The 23,358-nt window shown below is 38.1% G+C and overlaps 1 protein-coding gene across 1 annotated transcript in view; it reads left to right on the top strand.

Annotated features, from left to right (window-relative positions):
* LOC150077501 (uncharacterized) overlaps nt 1-23,358 on the top strand; it is a 450,301-nt gene that overhangs the window by 288,864 nt on the left and 138,079 nt on the right. Inside the window, exons 2-5 of the mRNA XM_090386887.1 lie at nt 5,496-5,567; nt 14,112-14,183; nt 16,877-16,948; nt 20,416-20,559. Of these exons, the coding sequence (XP_090243013.1) occupies nt 5,496-5,567; nt 14,112-14,183; nt 16,877-16,948; nt 20,416-20,559 (360 nt within the window). The remainder of the gene's footprint in view (nt 1-5,495; nt 5,568-14,111; nt 14,184-16,876; nt 16,949-20,415; nt 20,560-23,358) is intronic.

The following is a 23,358-nucleotide window of genomic DNA, read 5'->3' as shown; positions in this document are numbered from 1 at the left end:
GGAAAAGGAAGGAAAGTTGGAAGGAATATGTACCTAAGTTTTTTGTAAATATTAAATATAAGGCAAATACAGCCAATAAATAATAAATGAACAAGTTGCACAAGCGCCACCTGATCGGGCCGAGGCAAAAAAAGTTGAAATATTAAAAATACAGTATACTATAAACCAATCATAATAAAAAAATAGATAAAAATAGAATAAAATCAACAGACAAATAATAGAAGGCCATTGGATACAACAAATAATCATTTTTTCTTTTGTGGTTAGTCTAGTATCATATTTGTGATATTTCACACTTTTTTGGACTCCACGCCGTGAGGTATCGCCAGTCTAAATTTATTATTTGTTGGCTTATAACTTTGGCTATATTTTCCTTATGTTTAATATTTTCATTTATATATATATAAAGCGCCATTAAAAAGGGGGGAAAAACACATACACTCACATATATATATTCCTTATGTCCACTCTCCTTCCTTTTCTACTTCTGTCTTCCTTAATTATTCGTTTCTTCACTCTTTTCTGCGCACTTCTTCCATATTTTTTCTGTATTACTTATTGTATATTATGTGACATGGCGTTGGATATTGTGCATGCAGCAACTTATGTTTGCAGTCATCTTTCTCTTTCTTTATTTTTACTCTTCTTCATAATATTTTCAGATTATATAGAGGGTGATTCCGAACTCTACCGACAAACTTTAAGGGGGTGTTCGGAGGAAGTATCTAAATGTTTTGAGATAGGGAACCCATGAGCGGCGAAGCCTCCTTACTACGTAATCGGACAAAACGTGCTGGGCCGTATACAAGTCAATAAAACATGATAATTGCATTATGGTGCATTGAATTATTACAATAAACATGCTTTACAGTAGTTGTTCAAAATGTCCACCATTAAGATCACAGCGCCGCACTATCGACTGACGTACTCGCTTCAGCATTCCAGGGGTTGTGCGCACCTCCTCGCAGGCTGCGATAATACGAGCAAGTCATCTCAGATTGAACAGGAGTCTCGTACACCAAACTTTTGATATGCCCCCATAAAAAAAAAGTCCAGCGGTGTTAGGTCAGGTGATCTTGTTGGCCATGCGACAAGACCACCACGACCGATCCATTGGTGTCCCAACCTTTCGTTGAGGTGATTCCTGACATCGACGGCAAAGTGTGGTGGCGCTCCGTCATGCTGAAACCATATATGCCTTCGGATCGCCAGAGGCACAAACTCTAGCAGCTCAGGAAGGACTTCTTCCAGAAAAACTCTGTACACAATACCAATCAATCTGCGAGGAAGCATGCAAGATCCTATTACATAGTCATGTACGATACCTGCCCAGATGTTAACAGCAAATGTATACTGGTAGGACAGACACAGGACTGCATATGGGGTTTCCTCATTCCAGATGTGGCTGTTTCGGCTATTGAACATTCCCTCTCTTGCGAAGACTGCTTCGACTGTGTGCAATACATAAGCTGGAAACTGAGGATCTACTGCACAGCGCTGAAGAAACCAATTCGCAAACTCCATTCTGTGCGGAAAATCTTCCGGTAGGAGTGCTTGCATCTTCTGAGGATGGTAAGGGTGCAACTGTTGCTCATGTGCAACCCTCCAAACAGTTGATTGACTTACATCTAAGGCACGTCCAACACGGCGAGTACTTGTAAAGAGGATGTCGGAAAATGTATGCAGAATCATTTCTTCCAAATGAGGTATTCGTGTAAGAACCCAATTCTTACACTTATCCTAGAGAAATAAATATTATAACATAACAAGAAAATATATGTATATATTAAATAATATTATTTACATAGGATGATTTTCAGCTTAGATCGCAATCGCTCTGTACCGTACAGTTAAGTAGGGGAGGATTAGCGTAACAACGGGGGGTAGCTGAACAGGGCACAAAAGTACAATGGGAGCACCGTAAAAGGCAGTTCAAGTCACTATAAACAGAAAGTGGGCAGCTCTTTGGAAGAAAAGAACAAGGGAACCGACTCCCCCTTGTGGAGAGGAAGAATTTTAAAGACAAAGAGGGTGGAGGGGAAATGGCTAGCCTCTTGATAAAACAGACTGACTCCTTGAGCACTTACTGATTTCAAGGAGCGGTGGAGAAAAAATGGAGTGGACTAATAAGGGGTAAGTGCATCGGAATGATCACAAAGAAATATCTAGAAATTTCTAGACGTCCGGAAGTTCATCGAAGCTTCTAGAAATTACGAGAAGTCGGATGTTTCCCCAGAAAAGGGAAGGGCCAAGAAAACAACGTAAGTGGGAGAGAGCGAATGTGAATAAAGGGATGATGAAGAACGAACTACGATTGGATCAGAATAGAAGGGGTGGCTGAAGCAAAAAAGGAGATGGAACAAGAGAAAGTTACACAGTTCCAGTTTTTTGACAGTTTGTAGAGTTTCTGGAAGTTTGAGAGTTCCTGTGGGTGGGCCTGAGTGATGTGCGGCTGGAAAGAAATTCCGAGAAGTGCCGGGAGAATCGCTGGAGAGTAGCGGACAGAGAAATTAATTTAAGGGAGTGTTTGCAGTGAGAGAGTTTTAGAGTTTTCTGGAGTTGTAGAAGTTTTGAAGAAGGTGGATTCACAGAGTTCTTGTGAATCGCTGGAATGTGGTAGTGGGAATTGAAGCAGTTTGTCGCAAAGACAATTCGTTAGGCAAGTTCTGGGAGAGGTCAGCCGCAACGTAGAAATAGGAAGGAGATGCCCAATGAAAGATGGAAACACATATGCTGGAGCTGAATGATAAGGATCGAAAAGTCTCGGTATAGAAAGATAAGGAAGAGTTATACAGTCTGGCTTCTCGATAAAGCAGTAAGGAGAGTCTTGATAATTTTATTATGCACCCCAGTATCGTCGAGCTGATCAGACGCCCAAAGCCGGCCAGAGCAACCCATTTATGGAGAAAATAGTGAGTTCCTGAACGAAGGAGAATTCCTGCAGATGAGCAGCAGTTCCTTAGCCGATGACTAGTTCCAGTAGGAGTCAGATGATGCCCTATATTGATGATGATGGCCGCCCCTGGGGCTGAGAAAAATGATATGTAAAGAGTGATCCCCTAAGCTGTTATGTAAGTACCAGATAATAGTTTTAAGCTTAAATTGAAGGAAAGGACTCCAAGGATTGTTTTAAATTAGTTGATAGTTGATTTGATATTGTTTAGCATAAAGGGAAGGAGAAAGATCATAAAATATAGATATATGTACTTCAGCACAAAGATAAGTTAATAAGCAAGGAAGATTTAGATATATGTACTCGAAACTAGTATGTTTTAAGTTGAGACTATGTTCTATGCACATGTAATTATTTTGGAAGGGATAATTAAAGAAAGATTATAGCGGGGATTTATAAATCTAGGAAAATACACATATAGGTGTTATGCTCACTGCTGTAATCCCAGTTGGGAAGTTTAAATTGTTAGAAGACAAGAGAATGTTATGAGTGTAACCTAAACCAGAAGGAGAAAAGGCAGAAAGACATGAAGAGACATGATATATGAGTTATGATTATCCTTACATCTTAGCACACATATAATGCTAGAAATTAACATAATACCCAATTGATGATGTATGATATATTCTTTTAATGTATATACTGTGAATAAATAATATTGTATATGTTTATCAAGAGTAGTATGAGTCATTCTGAATACTCAGCCAGTCCAGAGGAGACATACACGAACTTCTATTCCCCCCAGAATCAGTGATCTTCTGTGCAGTATACAAGTCAGGTGTTAATGTGTAGGGGGGTAAATTAGGGGGAAATTAAACTGGGAAATACAAAGTTAAGAGAGGTGGGTCTGAAAGTATTAACGAGATTTATTAATTAAACTTCTATTCCCCACAAAATTGAATTCCCCCCCCCCCCACATTCGAACGTGCCGCGAACGACCAGTATCGTACATAGGAACACGGACCGATCCAGCATCTCGTAATCGTCGGTCTGCCGACAAAATTGTCCTGTGATGAGGATGCCGTCGCAATGGATATTTCACTTCATAGCGTCCTCTAGCAGATCTCCCATTGCAATCAGCTCTATCATAAACAAGGTGCATATCAGCCAGCTCTGCATAGGTAAAACGTTCCATCGTACTAACTCTTGAAGTAACAAGCAGGGCGGTGTGTGACACAATGAAGGAACATGTAAGTAGGGGATGGAAAGAGGGCAGTAGTAAAGACGCTGGTATAAGACAAAGTTGTTGTAAGATGTGATCTTACAAATATGGAGAGTTAGAATTTATGGGAAATTTTTTTGATGTGGGAATAAATTATTCTTTGATATGGTAAATCTTTGATATGGAAAAGGAATTTTTGACATTTAAGAGAAGCGTATATGGCAAGAATACTAGATTTAGAAATAAGCGATTATAGATGTGTAAATTGAAGAGCACTCAAATGGAAGAGAAAGGGGTGAACTGACAGTAAACAAAGGCAGCGGCCCATACTAGGGAAGGAGTGGTCATCCTTCCCTAGTTATATAAGTACAGTAACTCTAAATACAGTGTTTTAATTTATGGGAATTTGTGTACAAGTAATTTAGCTGAATGATTAGTAACAAGTAGGGACTTTAGGATACTGAAGGTTGGTCTACAAGTATATTGTAACAGTGTGGTGAGAACAAAGAGCTAAATGATGAATGCAGCATATTTGATTTTTACTATATGAAACAGTACTGTATCCAGGAGTAAAGAAAATAGATATAGTGAATGTTCAAGTGTTAAGAGTTAATTAGGAAATAAGGCAAGAATAAATCATGTTGTAAGATGTAGATCTTACAAATTAAAATAGAAATATTTGTTTTGCCAAATAAATCCAGGTAGGGCAATGGAAAGCGAGAATTAGCATTAATGCCCGAGTATTCATTTAAAGATAGTAAATTTTAAGATTGGATATTTAGTTTTAAGGCAAATAACGTTAAAGTTTGAAGACACTGGAATTAGTAAAGGACAGTTTTAGGAGTTTAGTCTGCAGTCTGCCAACATATTTGGCCTCCATTTTCCCGGATAAATAATATATATATATATATATATATATCTGGGGAAAGGGAGGCCAAATATGTTGGCAGACTACCGTTGGAATCTCGTACAGGAGACAACAATGGACAATTACAAAGCGCAAAAATCGACAAAAATAAGTGATTTTTTATCAGATAAACCAATATGAAATTTGAATTTTTTTTACTACAAACTTAGTTTATGACTTTAATCCCTTCTCCCTTAAAATTGGTGAGTGTTACAGCAATATGGATGCAGTATTTGAATTCAGCAACGTCAAATCGGAAAAAAAAGGTTTTTTTTTTTTTTTTTTCCAACTAGTGTAATTTATTATGCTCTGAGGTGAAATTAAAAACCATACTTACGAAACTCATCCTAAACAAAATGAATCATATTCACAATACATACACTGATACAGCAATAACACTGTGTACAATGAATGCATTATAAGACTATACTCATTTCCTTGACATTATTTATTTATTTATTTATTTATTGCAGAGATCTGAGTGGAAACGACTTGTCCATACTTCCCGAATGGATTTTCAGAAAATTAAACGTCTTACAAGAATTGTAAGTTTCAGAAAATGAAGTATTTCACAGAAAATGTTTAATTGAAACAGTTTAACAATTTTTCATGTACTTTCTAGTCCTAACTTTCTAATCTCTAATGTATTAATATCAAAAATGTTAACGCAGTAAACCCTCGCCATAACGGATGTAAACTTAAATGGTTCTAAAGTCCAGCCTCTTAGCGAGTCGACATCAACGGAAGTATCAAAATAGAATGTCATCTGAACCTGCAGAGAGGATACTCGAAAGTTCTTCACATATGGAATAAGCTTTATTCGAATTGCCTACGTGGCAACTCTGATTAAAGCTTGACTAAAATATGACAAAATTTCAAGTTGTACTACTGTGCACATGTGGGTGGTAAGTGCACTAAAACACTTTATACTTTTAATGTTTTTTATTTCAAAGTACAGCACTTTTTCATAATAGTCTAACAATTTGCAACTATACATAAATATATCTTTTTAAAGTTTAAGACTGTCTGCATTGAAGACAATCTAGCAGCGAAAGGGTCTTACTCCTATTGAGTCGGAAAAGCGAGGTTTTACTGAAATGAAAATTACTAAAACTTGTTATAAATAAAATTAAATTGTTATTATAAAATAAAATTGTTATTTCGTTTCGAATAAGGATTTTTACAATAAAATAATAACTTTCAGGTTATTATAAACATATAGGTTCCCAAGCTAGTTTGTGTTCTGTGGTCAAAGCCAACTAAGGCCTAAGCTAGTTTGTGTTCTGTGTTCAACGCTAAAGCCAACCAAGGCTGTGAGACCTCAGTAAATTACTTGTATTCTGTAGTTGATTTGCCTGTTTGCCAGACGAAAAACCCGATTTACGGGTTTTTCGTCCAAAGAGGTCGCATTTTTCTCAAAGAGGTCGTTACCTTTCCTGGTTAACTTAGACATCTTTCATAACTCTTTGCTTATCGTACTTAGCCTTCCCTTTTCTTTGCTACTCTTAACTATTTTCCCCCTTACTGTCTCTGGCCCTTTTGCACTCCCCACATTCCTGCACTTTCCGAATTACTTTTTCCAATCCGTCTTCACGATCACTTTTTCAGCCCACTTCTCCCATTTCATTCCACACTGACGACCCCCAACTTTTTCTTCGTCGTTTGAACCTCCTCCCACAGGACCCTCTACCAATCCAAAGAATTCACCTAACCATTCCCTCTTTTCAGAGGCGGATTTAACGGCGGGCGCACCGGACGCGCGCCCTGGGCCCCGACTTCTTAAGGGCCTACGCAAAACCCCAACAAATTATTTGAACATATTAGTTCAAAACTTTGTGATTATTATTATGCTATTATTAACTATATTATACATATATTATATTCAAATTTTATTGGAAATAAAACATCAATAGTACATAATATTTTTTATTTATTTTAAAAAATGGTTAACATGTATTTTTATTTTCCCTGTCTCTCTCTTTTTTTTAAGGGGCCCAATATTTTCTTCTGCGCCCGGGGCCTCGACCGACCTTAATCCGTTTCTGCCTCTTTCCTATTTGTTAAAAAAATTACCATAACCCTTTTCCCCCCGTGTGCAAACCAAGCCTTTTTACCTGTAATTTTCTCGTTTATTTCCCAGGGCAGCATAGACCTTTTATGTTTGCCGATCGTTTCCAAAGATAGCTGTTTTCGTGCTTTCACATTTGCGAAATGTTGTTAACTTCCAAAAAATCCACCACAGCGACTCGGTCTTTTCCGATACAAACGCCAGCCTGTCGGGACTTATGTCCAGATGTCGCATACATCAAACATTTCTTAATCAACCGCATTTCACTGTCTCTTTGTTCTGCTTCTCACCTGTTCGCAAATGACCACTCCTTCCCTAGTACGGGCCACTGTCTTTGTTTACTCTCAGTTCACCCCTTTTTTTCACGTATCTGCATTTACTTCTCTTCCATTTGACTGCTATTCAATTTACACATCTATAACCCCTTATTTCTAAATCCAGTATTCTTGCCATATATACATCTATATACATCTCTTAAATGTTAAAAATTCCCTTACCATATCAAAGACTTACCATACCAAAGAATAATTTATACCAAAATCACAAAAATTTCCCATAAACTCTAACTCTCCATATTTGGAAGATCTATATCTTACATAACACACTATGAACTAATGTTCCAAGAACTGCCCTGTCACAGAATACATACAGTCAAGGCGGACATTGCTCTTGCTGTTTCTGAGCTGTACTGGGTGATTTGTAATGTCACTGTGCTGCGTCATCAGAGACATTACAAATCACCCAGTACAGCTCAGAAACAGCAGTACTGGGTGATTTGTAATGTCACTGTGCTGCGTCATCAGACGAAACACATGACACTCATCAGCCCTCGCAGTAGCACAGTTGGTATAATCGCCGTCCTTCCGGTGGAAAACACCAGAGTTCTGAGCCCCATCGATGACGTGAGGAATTTTTATAGGCTTTTTTCACAAATGGCTGAGTTAGCCGGTCTCAGGCGAGAGGAGCATAGTTTTGCGCCCTGAAACTCGAATTTTTCGTCCAGCAACCAGAAAATCGACCACAGAAACACGCAATTTACATGCATTATATTATATATGGAGCAATATGGCCTCAGTTGCTAATGCACCTAAAACCCAACAACAACAACCATTCCGCTCTCGAAGTCGGAAAGATCTCTTCTCATAGACACTGAAAAACGGATCGCCACGTGTGTGAACTACAATCTTTTTTTTTTTTTTTTGGTAGTTGTTGGCGCGTAGGCTTCTGTGGCCATAATGCACCTCCCAAGGTTTTTGCAGTACTGTACTTTGATCCAAGCCCGAGGCGGGAATCGAACCCGCGACCAGGTTTGGGTTGTCAGGCAGGCACTTTACCTACCCGGCTAGCCCGGTCGGCATCTACAATCTTATATAAGCCGTTCCCGACTTTGAGCCTTCACCAGCGTCACAGACCAGTCCATCCACAAGGGGGTGTTGCTAATGCAAAGCCAATTCAGCGTGTATATATATATATATAATAAAATAAATAAAATAAAGCATCATTACTCTCAACAGACGTGTTCACAAAAGTCCATACGGTGGTACTGTAAGGATGCTTAAATAACTAAAAAAAAAAAAAAAAAAATTCCATACATGCTTTATTTCGTTTTTTGCAATGCCTTACCTTCAAAGTCCAAAATGTTTAAGTAATAAATATGTATATTACTTCTGTTACTGATTTTTGACCTGCAGTGCATTCATCTCTTTTTTTCCTGTGCAACTAGTTTTGCTATCGTCATCTTCTCCCTTGTTTGTTGTTGTTTGGTTTTTAGGAGCATTAGCAACTAAGGCCATATTGCTCGGGGAATATGCGGTGGTGATTCCCTGACCTTTCCGCATCCTCCGTATTTGGTGGTGACGGGCTCGAACCCCGCGGTCTAATCAAGAAGCGTGTGCTACGCACTGTTGCTCCTTCCCACCTGGCTACGGAGGCGCCATCTTCTCCCTTAACTTGCCCGGTAATATTTAACTTGAGTCATCGAATGTCAGCTATGCTATAATTCTGAATTAGCTGTAGAAAGGAAATGAGTAGTTTCTCCTTAAATCAACTACACAACGAGACAACTGAACAACGTGCAAAAGCCAACTATGCTTAATCAATATACACAGGATATATTAAATGGCAATTATTATTTCAAGATCTCACATGCAAACACTTCCCTAAATTTCAAAAAATCCTAAGAAATGTAGTAACCAGAAAAGAATTCTCTGGTCCCAACTGAACAGGTACAATATTTAGCAATTTGATCCTTCACAGCCACAAAGCCAGTGATTCTCAGGAAGTGACAGACAGGATGGAATCCAAAAATCATAAGAAAAGGAATCCAGATCGAGAGTGAAAAAGAGTAAAATTAATATTGAATAAATAAATAATATATGCACAATACCAACAAGAATAAATAAAAATAGAAAATAATAATAATTACACAGCATAACTTAAAATGAGGAGTAAACTATGCTGAATATATAGTCTGAAACTCAGTGAGAATTACATGACATCGAATGGAGACACTCATATATTTGTATCTTGATAAAGGTCGAGAGACGATAGCTGAAAGACAAAAAATCTACACATCGGCACAGCTGGTGGCAGCAAGCGATTAAGAATTACGAGGTTGAGAAGAGACTTAATTGAGAATGTGTTTCTTATACAATTCCGCCTAAAAGTTTGGAATCACAGCATATGACAACAGTTTCGTAATTTAAAAATTTTTTTTTTTATTTTTGAAATTAGCTATGAAAATATGTTTTAATATAAAAAACATACACATTACAAAGTATTGAAGATTTTCTATTACGCATTGAAAAAGTTACAGCAAAAAAACATTGAAATGATTAAAATTAACAACTATACTGATTTTTCTTCAAAATATCCTCCACGAGATTTTATCATTGCCTTACACGAAAGTGGCATTCTGAGTCTTTCTGACAATTAATTTTATAATAGTATCTTCACAAACATCATGCCATGAGATCTGCAAGGTTCCCATAAATTCTGTAAAAAGATGGGCAGACTTTACGGACTAGAACGATGATCCTATATAAGCTCTATTGGGTTTAAGTCAGGCGATTCGGGTACCACACTACCCACAATTTGCATTACTCTGTTGTTTAGCTGCTAGAAAGTCCCTGCACAGCTGTGCAGGGACTTTCTAGAGCTGTGCTTCGGGTCAATGTCTTTTTGTAATATAAAATTTCTTCCACAAAGTCTAAGTACAGAGGATATTGTATTCAAGAATATTTTAATAGCCTTATTTTCTTAAAATTCCTTCAATTATGAGGACATCACCCACTCCAGAAAAACAGAAGCAACCTCAGATCACGATGGAATCACTACCACGCTTGATCGTAGGCACTAAACAATGTGACACCAGTTTTCTTCAGTTTATGTCTCACGTAAACTCTACGAGTCCAAAAATTTAAAATTTGGACTTATCCGTCCACAGTATGTTTTCCACTCTTCAAATTTCCAATGTTAATGACTCATAACCCAAACCAACAATTTATTTCGATTTTCCGGTTTCAATAAGCATTTTCGGACCGCAACGCAACCGTGAAGTCCTGCTTGTTTAAGACGAAGATTTACAGTGGATGCATACACGGAAGTTTCTCTGTTCCTATTGAACTCAGCTCGGATTTCATGTGCAGTAAGCCGTCGACTGCATTTAGAAATCGGGAGTTATGGTCTTATTTTGTGCTTCCATTGTTACGCGCTGTCGTCCTGATTGTGATTTGTCCTTTAAACTGCCTAGAATGAAGCCCAGTTTTTTTTTTTTTTTTTTACCAATACTTCTTATGGATTAACTTAATTTATACAGAGTTATAATAGCACTACTTTTTTTCAACGTTCAGTTCTTATTTCTTGCCACGTTTATCATGAAACACACAAAACTTATACCAAACATTTTTTCTGAATGGCAGGTGTTCGATTTCATAAGTTACAACTCTTACTTCTGAATTTATATTATTGCAAAACGCTCTAGATCATCTAAAATCTTCTATAATATTGAAACAATACACCCACTTATTAGAATATTCTAGCAGCATCTACAATGTTCTACCACATTCAGGCATATTCTACACCTTTCTGGAATATTCTCGAATATACATAATAGAAAATATTTTAATAATAATTATTAAACAAGCTGGTCCATTTTTTTAAAGAAAACTTTGAAAATTAAGAAAAATGAAACGAGATTCCAAACTTTCAGGTGGGAGTACAAATTCTGTTCTCTGCAGAAATGTTGAAGTCGGCGTCCAGCTCTTAAAAAAGTGGAAGCATCGTGGGAACATAACTCAGGAGCTGCCCTAAAAGCTGCTAGCGGAACTCTCCAGTAACATGTATCCCAGAAGGACAGTGTGGAAATTTGTCTAAGTAATTTATATCTAGCGACCAGCTTGCGCGTACTGATAAGCGTAGTCTGCGCGGAGCACAGTGGTATCGTCACCGTCCTTCTCACACCGGGTGAAAAATGCACAGGTTCGAATGCAGTCGATGATGCAAGAAACTTTAATGGGCTTTTTTCACTCTGTGGCTGAGTTAGTTGGTCGAAGGCGTAGATAGCAAGGTTTTTTTCCCCAGAAACTGGAGTTTTTCGTCCAGCAAAACAGACAAATCGACCATAGAACACACGCAATTAACAGACAATAAGACACACAGTACGGCAGATGAATTTAATTATTCGGGTGGCCGAAAAATAATAGTTTGTTTGTTGTACTGATAAGCGTTGGTAACCTTCGCATGTAGAGGGTTTGAGGCAATACTGTTGTTCTACACTGTGGAAGTTTTGTTCGTGTAAACAGCCCATTTTAAAAGTCATAAGCCAGATTCTGATGAAATCATAATAGTAATCATAATAAAGATTCAGACTCCTAAAGTACTTGAGTAATCGCTACTCCAAACTTGGAGTTTGTGACAGAAAATGAAGTAAACGACTCCCAGAAAATAGACATACAACTGAGATAGCAGAGAACCTTACATCACGTAAGTCAGAACTTCAAAATTTTCCTCAGGACCATTCACGCAACCCATTCCACCCAAAAATATATACAGTATATATATTAGTATTAGTAACGGCCGCATGGTGCAAGAAAGCTATGCTGCACCAGCCAAAAAAAAAAAAAAAATCCGAACAAAACAATGATAAAAAAAATAATAATAAAAAATAAATAACTAAATAATAATAATAATTAATAAAAAAAAAAAAAAAAGAAAGAAAATTAAACTTATCATCCTATGCGCTTCCCTTAACCGAAAGTACTATCCAGATGACCTTTGAATTTCCCCAAACTGTCGGCCTCTACCACCCATGAAAGCAACTTATTCCAGTAATTTATAACTCGCTGGCTAAAATAAAACTTCCTGCAGTCCAACTAAACATTTTCCCCGTAACTTGAATTTATGTCCCCTAGTTCTAGCATCATTTATAATCTTGAAAATTTTGTCCTCATTCATTTTACTGATGCCTCTCAGAGCCTTAAACACCTCAATCAAATCTCCTCTAAGGTGTCTAGTTTCCAAACTCTGCAACCCACATATTCGAAGTCTTTCTTCATAAGGACGCCCTTTAGCCAATCTCACCAGGCGAGTTACCCTTCTTTGCACCCTTTCAAGAAGCTCGATGTCTTTCTTTAGGTGCGGTCTCCATACTTGAACACAGTATTCCAAGTGTGGTCTAACATAAGCCTTATATAATGGGATTATCACGTCCCTATCTCTACTTGCAAAAGTTCGATAGATCATAGATAGGACACCATGGGCCTTCCTTGCAACCTGTTTACAATGCTCATAGAATTTCATGTCTGACCGTATCGTAACACCCAAGTCCCTTTCCTCCAGTACTGGGTTTAGTTGAACTCCATCAAGTGAATAAGTTATTTTGGGATTACTGGTGTACAACAAAGTGTAAGGTATTACAACAAAGTGTAATACCTTACACTTTGTTGGATTAAAGCACAGCTGCCATTTTTCTGACCATTCCTGAAGTCTATCTAAGTCTCTCTGAAGAAGCTCAGCTTGACAGTGATCATTAACTACTCTACCAATTTTAACATCATCTGCAAATTTAGACATCACGCCCTCTATCCCTTCATCAATGTCGTTTATGAAAATTAAAAACAACAGTGGTCCTAATACTGATCCTTGGGGAACCCCACTTCTTACATCAACCCAATCTGAGGAATAGCCATTTATCACAACCCTCTGCCTCCTGCCCTGAAGCCATCCTTCTGTCCATCTAAGGATTTTCCCAGTGATTCCAACCTGTTCCAGCTTATAAAGCAACCGCTCATGTGGGACTGAATCAAAAGCTTTGCTGAAATCTAAATAAACACAATGTCGAAGATGAGTTTTCCTTTTCATGGCCGCTTCCGCTGCGTTGGTGATTATTCAGGTTATATCTTGTGCGAACTGTCTGGGGTCTATCCTTTCGCCTTCGGTCTCCCGTATGTCCAAGTCCTCCACGTACTGTCTCCCTTGGGTGGATAAGAAATTGCAGTAGGCGTCCTAATTTGCTTTCCCGATTGTTACTCTGTTTGCCAGGTATTTTGTGGCGATTGTTCTAGCCTGATTCCTTCGTATGCTGTAAGTGATGGTGGTCAGACATAGTTATTCCCTAAATCCAGCTCGTGAGTGACCCTTTCGAAATAGCGAACCAGATTTGTTAAACATGATTTTCCCTTTACAAAACCATGCTGAGTATCCTTGAGAATTTCAGTTCGATCCAAATGATCCTGAATTGCACCCTTGATCATTGCCTCCATGATTTTCCCTACTACTGAAGTCAGACTGACAGGTCGATAATTTCCAACTTCACTTATATATATATATATATATATATATATGTATATATATAAAGTTTCTACTCTGAGTTATAATGTAAAACAAGCAATTTATACCCAAAGCAGTATCCATTAATTTTTTTAACTTGCCGCAATGTTTTATTTCAGTTATTTGATAACTTAAGCAATGAATAATTATTCTAAACACTCTTTTTTTTGTCATTTCTGAAAATATTTTTTAGGAATTTAGCAAGTAATAGACTGGAATCTCTTCCTCCCGCCATCTTTTCAACCTTGTCTAGCTTAAGGATGCTGTAAGTATCATAAAATAGAATAGATTCATAAATAAGTAAACATCCTACCGTCCGAAAAGTATTCGGACACCCGGTTTCATATTCTGGACCCTCGCGAATTAATAAATGATTCAGAGCTGTATATAAGGAAGGCGTTTAAGCCACATAGGTTACTTTTTCTCGCCATGGCACATACAGCCGATCTGACTGATTTCGAATCGTCAGTGACGTTATCGTGAAAAGGAAACATGGCGATACTACCACCGTCTAGCAACGCACAGGAAGACCTACAAATCAAAAGAAAGTCCTAGGGAGGGTAGTACAATAATCTCATCAGATATCCTTGCACAATATCAAGCAGGAGTTCAAAGAACTGAGGTCTGTCGAACACACTGAGTACTCCACGGCCTCGGATTTAGTGGAGGAGCGGGGGCGCCTAAGCCAAATATCAACAACCACAATCAGCAGTCTCGCCTTGTATTTATGCAATAGTCCATTGTGCTGTTATGTTTTTGTTATTTGGTTTTTAGGAGCATTAGCAACTAAGGCCATATTGCTCCAGGATATGCGGTTGTCATTCCCTGACCTTTCCGCATCCTCCGTATTTGGTGGTGACGGGCTCGAACCCCGGTCTAATCAAGAAGCGTGTGCTACGCACTGCTGCTCCTTCCCACCTGGCTACGTAGGCGCCTCCATTGTGCCGTGGAAAAAAGTTGTGCCAAAAAAAATGAAGTTCATGGTATGGCATACACTCTTTGGTTGTGCGGGATAAGTGAACGGTGACGCTTAACTTAGCATTGTGGGCAATTCCACACTCCCTACGATGATAAGGGAGTCCTTTAATACAGATGCAGTATAGCACGGGACATGTCCTGGTGAAACAAATATAAACCTTTGAATGGCTGGCACAGAGTCCGATTTGAACGCTATGGAACACCTGTGGGAAATTGAACGATGGATGAGGACCAGACCAACAAATACGAGATGGAAAGCTTAACTGGCCATTGTTCTGCAGAAAAGATGGGTCTATACCCATTACAGTCCATAGCTGGTGGAAAACCTATCCAGGTGGGTGGGGTGTGCCAGAGCGCCCAAAGGAGGATCTATACGCTATTGAAATAAGTGGCTGTCACGTCAATGTGAAACCGACGTATGTCCAGATATTTTTTTGGAGAATGTATACTAGTCAAAGATACACTAAGTAGCACCCCTGGTTAGCTTATTGCCTAATTAGAGAATGAGATCCTATTGTAAAATGCTATTACATCTCACGTAGAATGCGGCTTTTTTCCTTAAAGTTACCTAAGTGAAAGTATACTTAAACTTATGGGCATCTCCGTAGCCAGGTGGGAAGGAGCAGCAGGTGCGTAGCACACGCTTCTTGATTAGACCTGGGTTCGAGCCCGTCACCACCAAATACGGAGGATGCGGAAAGGTCAGGGAATGACCACCGAATATTCCCGGAGCAATATGGCCTTAGTTGCTAATGCTCCTAAAAACCAAATAACAAAAAAACAATTTAAACTTACGTGATGACTCATTCTAATAGAGGCTGATTAGAAAAAAAAAAAACAATAAAATAAGTAAGATTTGTAAGATTCTTCGCTGAAAATGAAAGATAGCAAAATGTTCTTAATAGTATCAGTACTGCCCTCGAAATTTAGGTAGCCTTCGCAGAATAAAAATGAACCCCGACCATCTTTCGTAAAGTGCCCTCATACACATACTCACTTGGGTTCCGCCGCCATATTTTTTGAAAATGAATAAGCAATTTTCTTCGCACGATTTGCATCGCACAAACATTCTCTTTTTTCTGTTAATTAATTCAAAATGAGACTTGTTAATCGAAATAACTCATGTCCATCACCGTTCGTCATCCCAATCTCTATATTTAACGCAACATGACAGAGCATCATTTTAACTTGCCTCGTTTTGAAACAGCTTCTTTTTCCGCATTTAGCTTTTCACGTAGCTGCAATAATCCAAATATGAACGACGATAAGCCAAAGATGGTACGCTGCTCTTTTTTCTGTGTGCCTGAGACCATTCTTGAGCCAGCTGGAGGCTACTGGTTGTTAACTGTTGTTTGGCTATACAAGATAGCAATAGTTAGCGAGACGTTTTACGATGCCAAAACTGGCCTTCTCGATTGCCCAAAAATTCACAGTTTTTTAACTTTTTTTCCGCGTTATTTTGTACTAAATGCCTCAATACCCCAGCACGATGAGCTATTTCAACTTGGCAGAGCTATTTTAACTAAGTAACTCAAAGCATTTTCCAAAACAAACTGATTTGACACCGATGACTATACTATTACTGGTAATTCCACCAAAACAACGCCATTTATATCGATGAATCACGAGAAGTGACATGAAGTTCACTGCCACTGGAAAGCATGCGAAATATGTAGCGATTTTCTCGAGAATCTCGGTCCTCAACAAATGCTATTTCGGAACCTATATTTTTCCTGACTCCATAAAATAAGAGTGTTTATAAATTATATAATAAAACTAAAGTAGTGGATATATAAACGAACAATAATCACCTAAAAACTTCATTTTTCTACAGCGTAAAGTCAAAGTGGGTTCTCTACATTTTGAACACTATTATATATGCATATTACATCTCTTAGCTAATAAAAGCAAATATATATTAAAAATATTAGAATAATGTGAAATAATTTTGCTCTGTTTAATTTTTTCCTGTATTTACAGATCCTTGCAAAACAATAAATTCAGATACCTGCCATTGAGAGCGCTTCAATCACTAGTTAATCTGGAAATTCTGTAAGTATCAAATGTTATTTAGATTATACGAACTTCACGATTTCCCGAGACAAATTTGTAAAACTTAAATAATAATAAAAGTATATATTATTCCATAATATATATTTTTATGTTATATATTATGGAATAATATACACAATAAAAGTTACAATACGTAGAGCAGTTATTAAAAACATTTTTAGCAAAAGCTTATTTTCCAGTACTCACCTCTCAAATCCATATTATCGATTCCATAGGAAATAAAAGTGAAAGTAATAAAATTATCTAAATGAGTAAGATTAAGATCATGCTTTGAGGAAGAAGTGCGCTGCTTTTTCCCTGGTGGTTGTTTATAAAACTGCATAAAAGGAAATACAATGTAAAATCAATTTCTTTTTATGCAATTTTATAAACGACAACCAGGGAAAAAGCAGTGCACTTCCTCTTCCCCAGGGCATGATCTTAATCGTACTGATTTAGTTAATTTTTTCACTTTTTCCTGTAGAATTTAAACGATAATACGGATTTGAGAGGCGAGTACTGGGAAATAAGCTTTTGCAAAACATTTTAATGAGTTAACAGACAGTACTTTAAGTCTTAGCTACAAAATTATACAACTGTAGAGCAGTTAAATATAAATATACAGTATATTCTTCTACCAAAAGGCATGGGACGCTTGTAGTTATAAACAAAACATGCATTTAATCAAAAAAAATTAATAGCGTGTTCTTTAATTGTAATGATGGCTTCATGTATCAGGGAAATTTTTCTAATATCTAGCTAGTGAACCTGTGTCCCACCCTTCCTTACAAGCAATGATGAGCTCTTAAACCGAATCGAGATCTATACCATTGGCCCATGCAGTTCACATGAAGAAAACGTACGAGAACCTACAGATTATTTTGCAAAAATTATGCTATCAAGAATACAAATTGGACATCTTGCCGACCTAAAAGTGGCAGCGTTGCTGACTGGATTGCAAGGTGGATACATAAAATACTGCTGCTTTCTATGCGAGTGGTACAGCCGAGTGAAGAATTGCCACTACAGAGTAAAAAACGGCCAGACCGTTCAAGAACTATAGTTTTCTGACCGTTCACCAGGTCAGAAAACTATAGCATATCCTCCTTTGGTGGATAACTCAAAAATTTATTTACCTCCATTGCACATCAAGGCTACAACAACAGGTTTGATGAAACAACAGGTTTGATAAAAAAAAATATTTGTGAAAGAGAAGGACAAAAAAAGGAGAAAGATTTTCCTGTTTGAAACAAGAGTTTCTCGAATCAGTGAGGCTAAAATAAAAAAGGCAATTTCTGTGGGTCCTCAAATCAAACTGCTATTCCAAGATAGATGAAGAATTCACTAAAAAAATTAAACACTAGAGAACTAAGGGCCTGAAAGGCATTCGAAAACATCTGCTGGAACGTTTTAGACAATGAGAAATCTCAAAATTGCAGTGAAATTGTGGATCAGCTAATTTTAGCTTACAGAGAGTTTGGATGCAATGTGCCGTTAAAGCTTCATTTCTTACATTCCCATTTAGACTTTTTTCCTGAAAACCTGCGAGCCGCCTCCGATGAACACGGTGATAAAGGTTTCACCAAGATATTTCTCAAATGGAAAAAAGATACCCGGGGAAATGGAGTGTGCCAACAGTAGTCTCGGACGAGAGACACGAATTGACCATTATAAAAGGCAAAAAACGTTAAGGTTAACAAAAAACGCTAAGGTTAACAAACCCATTGATTAATATTTATAGTACTGTATGTAACATTTTCTTAAAATATATGAAATATTTTTTACTAGAAACTTAGTTTTGACTTTAATCGCTTCTCCCTTAAAATTGGTGGGTGTTGCAGCAATATGGTTGCTAAATTTAAATTTAGCAATGCCAAGTCTACAAGAATCACCCTGAATTTTAACAGGGAGCGAAAAAATGTGGGGTTTTTTCCCCCTACCAGTGTAATGTAACTATTAGGTGGCCCTAATATGATGGACTTTTTTTTTTTTTTGTATAAGGTAATAGTTAGGTCACATCTTGAGTACTGCAGACAGGTCATGAAAGCTGAGACCAATATTCCAACCGATCCACATCCCTCCGTTTTAGAAAGGGTACGGATCTGTTAGAACGGGTGCAGAGAAGAGCAATATGATTAGTCAATTAGTCAGGAGCACAAAAGGATATTCTTATCAAGAACTTCAGTTCTGGTAATTACTGCGTCTGAAAACTAATCACCTGTGACATCTGACTAAGATCTTTAAGGTTTTGAATGGATTAAGTAAGCTAAATGTTAATGGCATCCTTACTCTTGCTCCGTCAACACACATAAGTGAGCACAAATTTAAACTGAAGAAGAATGATTGAAGGGTAATGTGTAAAAATGTTTTCAAGCCAGTGGGAAACTAATTGTGGGCAGTTTGAAGAAAATTCAAGGAAAAGTTTTAAAAATTATTAGAGAGGATGGATTAATGAAAGAGTTACATCACAAGAATTAATTAATTATTTGATGCGGGAGGTGAGGGTTTTTTTTTTTTTTTTTTTTTTTTTTTTACTAATTCTGTATTAGCTTGCCTCATTGGATCATTTGCCACTACAAATACTGCTTAGTAGTGGCAAATTGGATCATTTGCCACTACAAATACTGCTTAGTAGTGGCAAATGATCCAATACAGACTAACACATAATTCACAGTTCAATGCACTGCAACCAGCGGACTTAATTAGTCCGTACTACGACAAACAGCCAGACTATTCCACCTCCACCAAACTTCGCAGCGAGGACAACACACTCAGGTAGTAAGGATCTCTATTAATGATATCCAAGCACGTCCATGAGACTGGAGAAGCAAATAGCATGAGTCATCGCTCTACAGGACTGATTTCTATTTATCTAGGTTCTGTGTGTCTTGCACCATACCAATCGACGGCGGCATTTGTTTTCGTTATGAAAGACTTGTGGTATGCAGCTCTTCCGTGAAGTTCATGACATGCAAGTCTCTAGGTGTATTGAATACATTTATAGGTTTGTCTGTGGCAGTTGGCAGCTCTAAACTCAGGTTCTCTAGGATCTGATGGAGAAATGAAGTAACCAGCCGCGTCAAGGTGCGTAAACTTTTGTCGCCTTTGGGCTTCCATTTCATCAATATGTTGCCAATTTTCTACCTAGGAATGTTTAATTCCTGAGCATTGTTTGGCATACTTTTTTCATTACACATTTCAAATGAATAGGGCAAAATATTAATATTTCGTAGTATATTTCACACACAATTTAATATTTCACACAATTTCTTACAATAAAAGGGGTTTCCCATGACTTTTGGTATGATAGTATACACACAGATGTACCACGGATAGAGAGCGTATACCATAAATGGCGTAGCCTTGGTGAACTCTCTGTTCACAAAATTTATGCATACTCATATTCAAACTTTGTTTTATAACTATCATATGGGTTTCATTAATTTTTTTCCCTTTTTGTTTTCCAGCCATCTCAACGTGAACCGACTAACATCGCTACCTCCAGGAAGTTTGATTTTTTTCCAACGACTACGAACACTGTGGTTGGACAGCAATAGTTTTTCTGAAATACCATCTAGTGCAATTGGAAATCTGTCCCAACTGGAAGCGTTGTGAGTTGAACTTCGGTACTGACCTTTCACTAACTGAAATTGTCCCTTGTGGCTGGGAGGGAAAACGTGAAAAACTATCGGAGTACATTAGCCTAAAAAATTAATTCGTTTTCTTAATTTTATAGACATAAAATAGCATACTTGGCTGCACTTAAAGCTTACAAAGGGAACACCTTCCCCATCTTTACTGGTGTTATATACTGAATAAAATGCAATAATGCTGTTATTGTTGTAGTGATCTATATAATGTATAACCATCCCATCCTCACTGGTGTTATGCATTGAATAAAACGAAACAATATTGTTATTGTGGTGATCGTTTAAGAACCGTCACGAGTGCTTCAACATATTTAAATAATTACTTGGTTGAACAGCATCTCGTAGCAGAAAGAAGAAAATAGTGTTCCATAGGTTGTCATTTTTCTTGATAATGAAATAAAATCTCGGTCCATTCTGCCTTTAGCAGAACTACTAAATGCCTAGCAGATGTTATGACCTTCCTCCTACATCCTTGCATACCGGCGCCTCCGTAGCCAGGTGGGCAGGAGCAGCAGTGGTAGCACACGCTTCTTGATTAGACCGGGGTTCAAGCCCGTGACCACCAAATACGGAGGATGCGGAAAGGTCAGGGACTGACCGCAGCATATCCCGGAGCAATATGGCCTTAGTTGCTAATGTTCCTAAAAACCAAATAACAAACAAACAAACAAACCTAAAAAAAAAAAAAAAAAAAAACCAAACCTTGCATACCACATTCCTAACCGGTGAATGATGCGTTAAGATTTCCGCGGGGATTATGTGATGATCGGACTCCCTCTAATATGCAAATAAGATCACGCGTGTTCCACTCACTGACTTGGACCTTTGTACAATCACGGCAACTATAGTGGAGAGAAATAATTCAACAGGCGGTTGGAGGTCATTCGTTAACTGCGCTCTTTGCTCTCATTCCGTATGCCTTTCAACCACAGAATTCGTGGAACCGACTGCTTACGTAAGCAGTGTATTTCTCAGGCCAACTGTCTAACAAGTGACCATGCTTTGCGAAACAGAGAGAAAGAGACTCGATACAGTACTTTCAGTACTGGGATTCATCCAGTGTGAAAATCGAGTGCTAACTCCTTGATTTAGCACTATCATAATACTCTATTACAAATCAAAAGTGGTGAAGTGGCACTACTGCAAAAAAGTCAGAGGACTCACTTTCTACGGCTTCCTATTCTAATATGAAACACAGTACAATATATCGTGAAAATAGTAACATGACAAGATCCTTCAAAATGTTCATATTTTGAGGGGGACAAAAAAAGAAATGCAATTCATCCAGCGGTTCTGCAAATCTTCGATTTCGCTTTGAAAAAAAATCTTTAAAGAGCTTTTATGTCAAAACAAACATCAAACATCAAGTCACTGTCACCTGAAAATTTCTTTCCCTTAAGGGATTCCTCTAGTTGTGGCTGGTTGAAGTATTTTTGGCCAACTACTGCATTAGTGGTAATGCGTCACGACAGGTGGTTTTATAATGTATTATGTCTGACTATAATAGATAACAAAACAAGTGGGTTTCTTTTATTCCCGAACCGATTTAAATGTTGTGCATGCTGAAAAGCCTTATATAGTCCAATGGAGAAATCCTGCTCTCTTAGATAACTACAGACCCCGTGGGACCAGAGAATTTCTGAAATCTCTATTGGAATTTGAACTCAGTCAGTGCAATGTCACTGAACTGCCTCTGTTGATATCCTCCAGAAGTATATCAGCTTATTTAAAAGAAAGGTACTAACGAAACCCATAAAATCTAAATTATAAACTGCACATTTACGACCTTAGTACGAGTCCCTAGTACAACTCTAGTAAAATTTACGACACTCCTAGTTCTTGATGCAAAATGATGTGCAATTGTTCACTGGCCATATACTTCCTTCCTTCCATCCAGTGTCGTGTGTGTGCGCGCGCGCCAAAATAACAATGATTATAAGACATAAGTATACTGGGTCGGTAAACTGCATAAATTACGGAAGTAGGGGAATGTGAAAACTTTCAATAAAAATCCTCCCGTCTTGAGGGGATTCCAACCTAGGCTTTTTCCACCCGATGTGAAAGTACAGCGATCGTGATTAACGTGCTACTCGCACATTAGGCTTCTAGAGTAACGTAAGGCTGTCGCTGAAAGACAGGATAAAATAACGTATAATATACCATACATACTTTTTTTTTTTTTTTTTTTAGCCTTTGGCCTTTTGCTAGCTGAAACATTGTTGGTGCCCAGGTTTATCTCATGGATGGCTGGCATCCTCCGGTCTTGCACTTTTATCAGTGAATGCGGTTTTTTTTTTTTTTTTTAAGAATGGTTCCGAACTCGCTTTGGGCTTTCAGAACGGGACAGTCGGGTTTACCACGGTTCATGCGTAGTTGTGGTCTACCTCCTCCTGGTGTAGAAGGAAACTGGGCAGGCTTTCCAGGTGATCGCCTTGCCGGTGGCAAAATGGCCAGGAACAACACAATACACATCACAAACATACGAATAGCGTGCGCGCACACACACACACGCACACACACTGCATAGGATAAGGGTCGGCAACATTTTTTTAGTAGAGCTGTTGTTGTTATGTTGTTTTTAGGAGCATTAGCAACTAAGGCCATATTGCTCCGGGAATATGCGGTGGTTATTCCCTGACCTTTCCGCATCCTCCATATTTGGTGGTGACGGGCTCGAACCCCGGTCTAATCAAGAAGCGTGTGCTACGCACTGCTGCTCCTTCCCACCTGGCTACGGAGGCACCCTTGAGTGGAGCCATT

The sequence above is a fragment of the Mastigoproctus giganteus genome, chromosome 12, assembly GCF_048544385.1.
Source record: "Mastigoproctus giganteus isolate SK-2022 chromosome 12, ASM4854438v1, whole genome shotgun sequence".
NCBI lineage: Eukaryota > Metazoa > Arthropoda > Arachnida > Uropygi > Thelyphonidae > Mastigoproctus > Mastigoproctus giganteus.
Note: the sequence above shows the minus strand (reverse complement) of the source record. Positions and strands in the feature narration are given on the sequence as shown.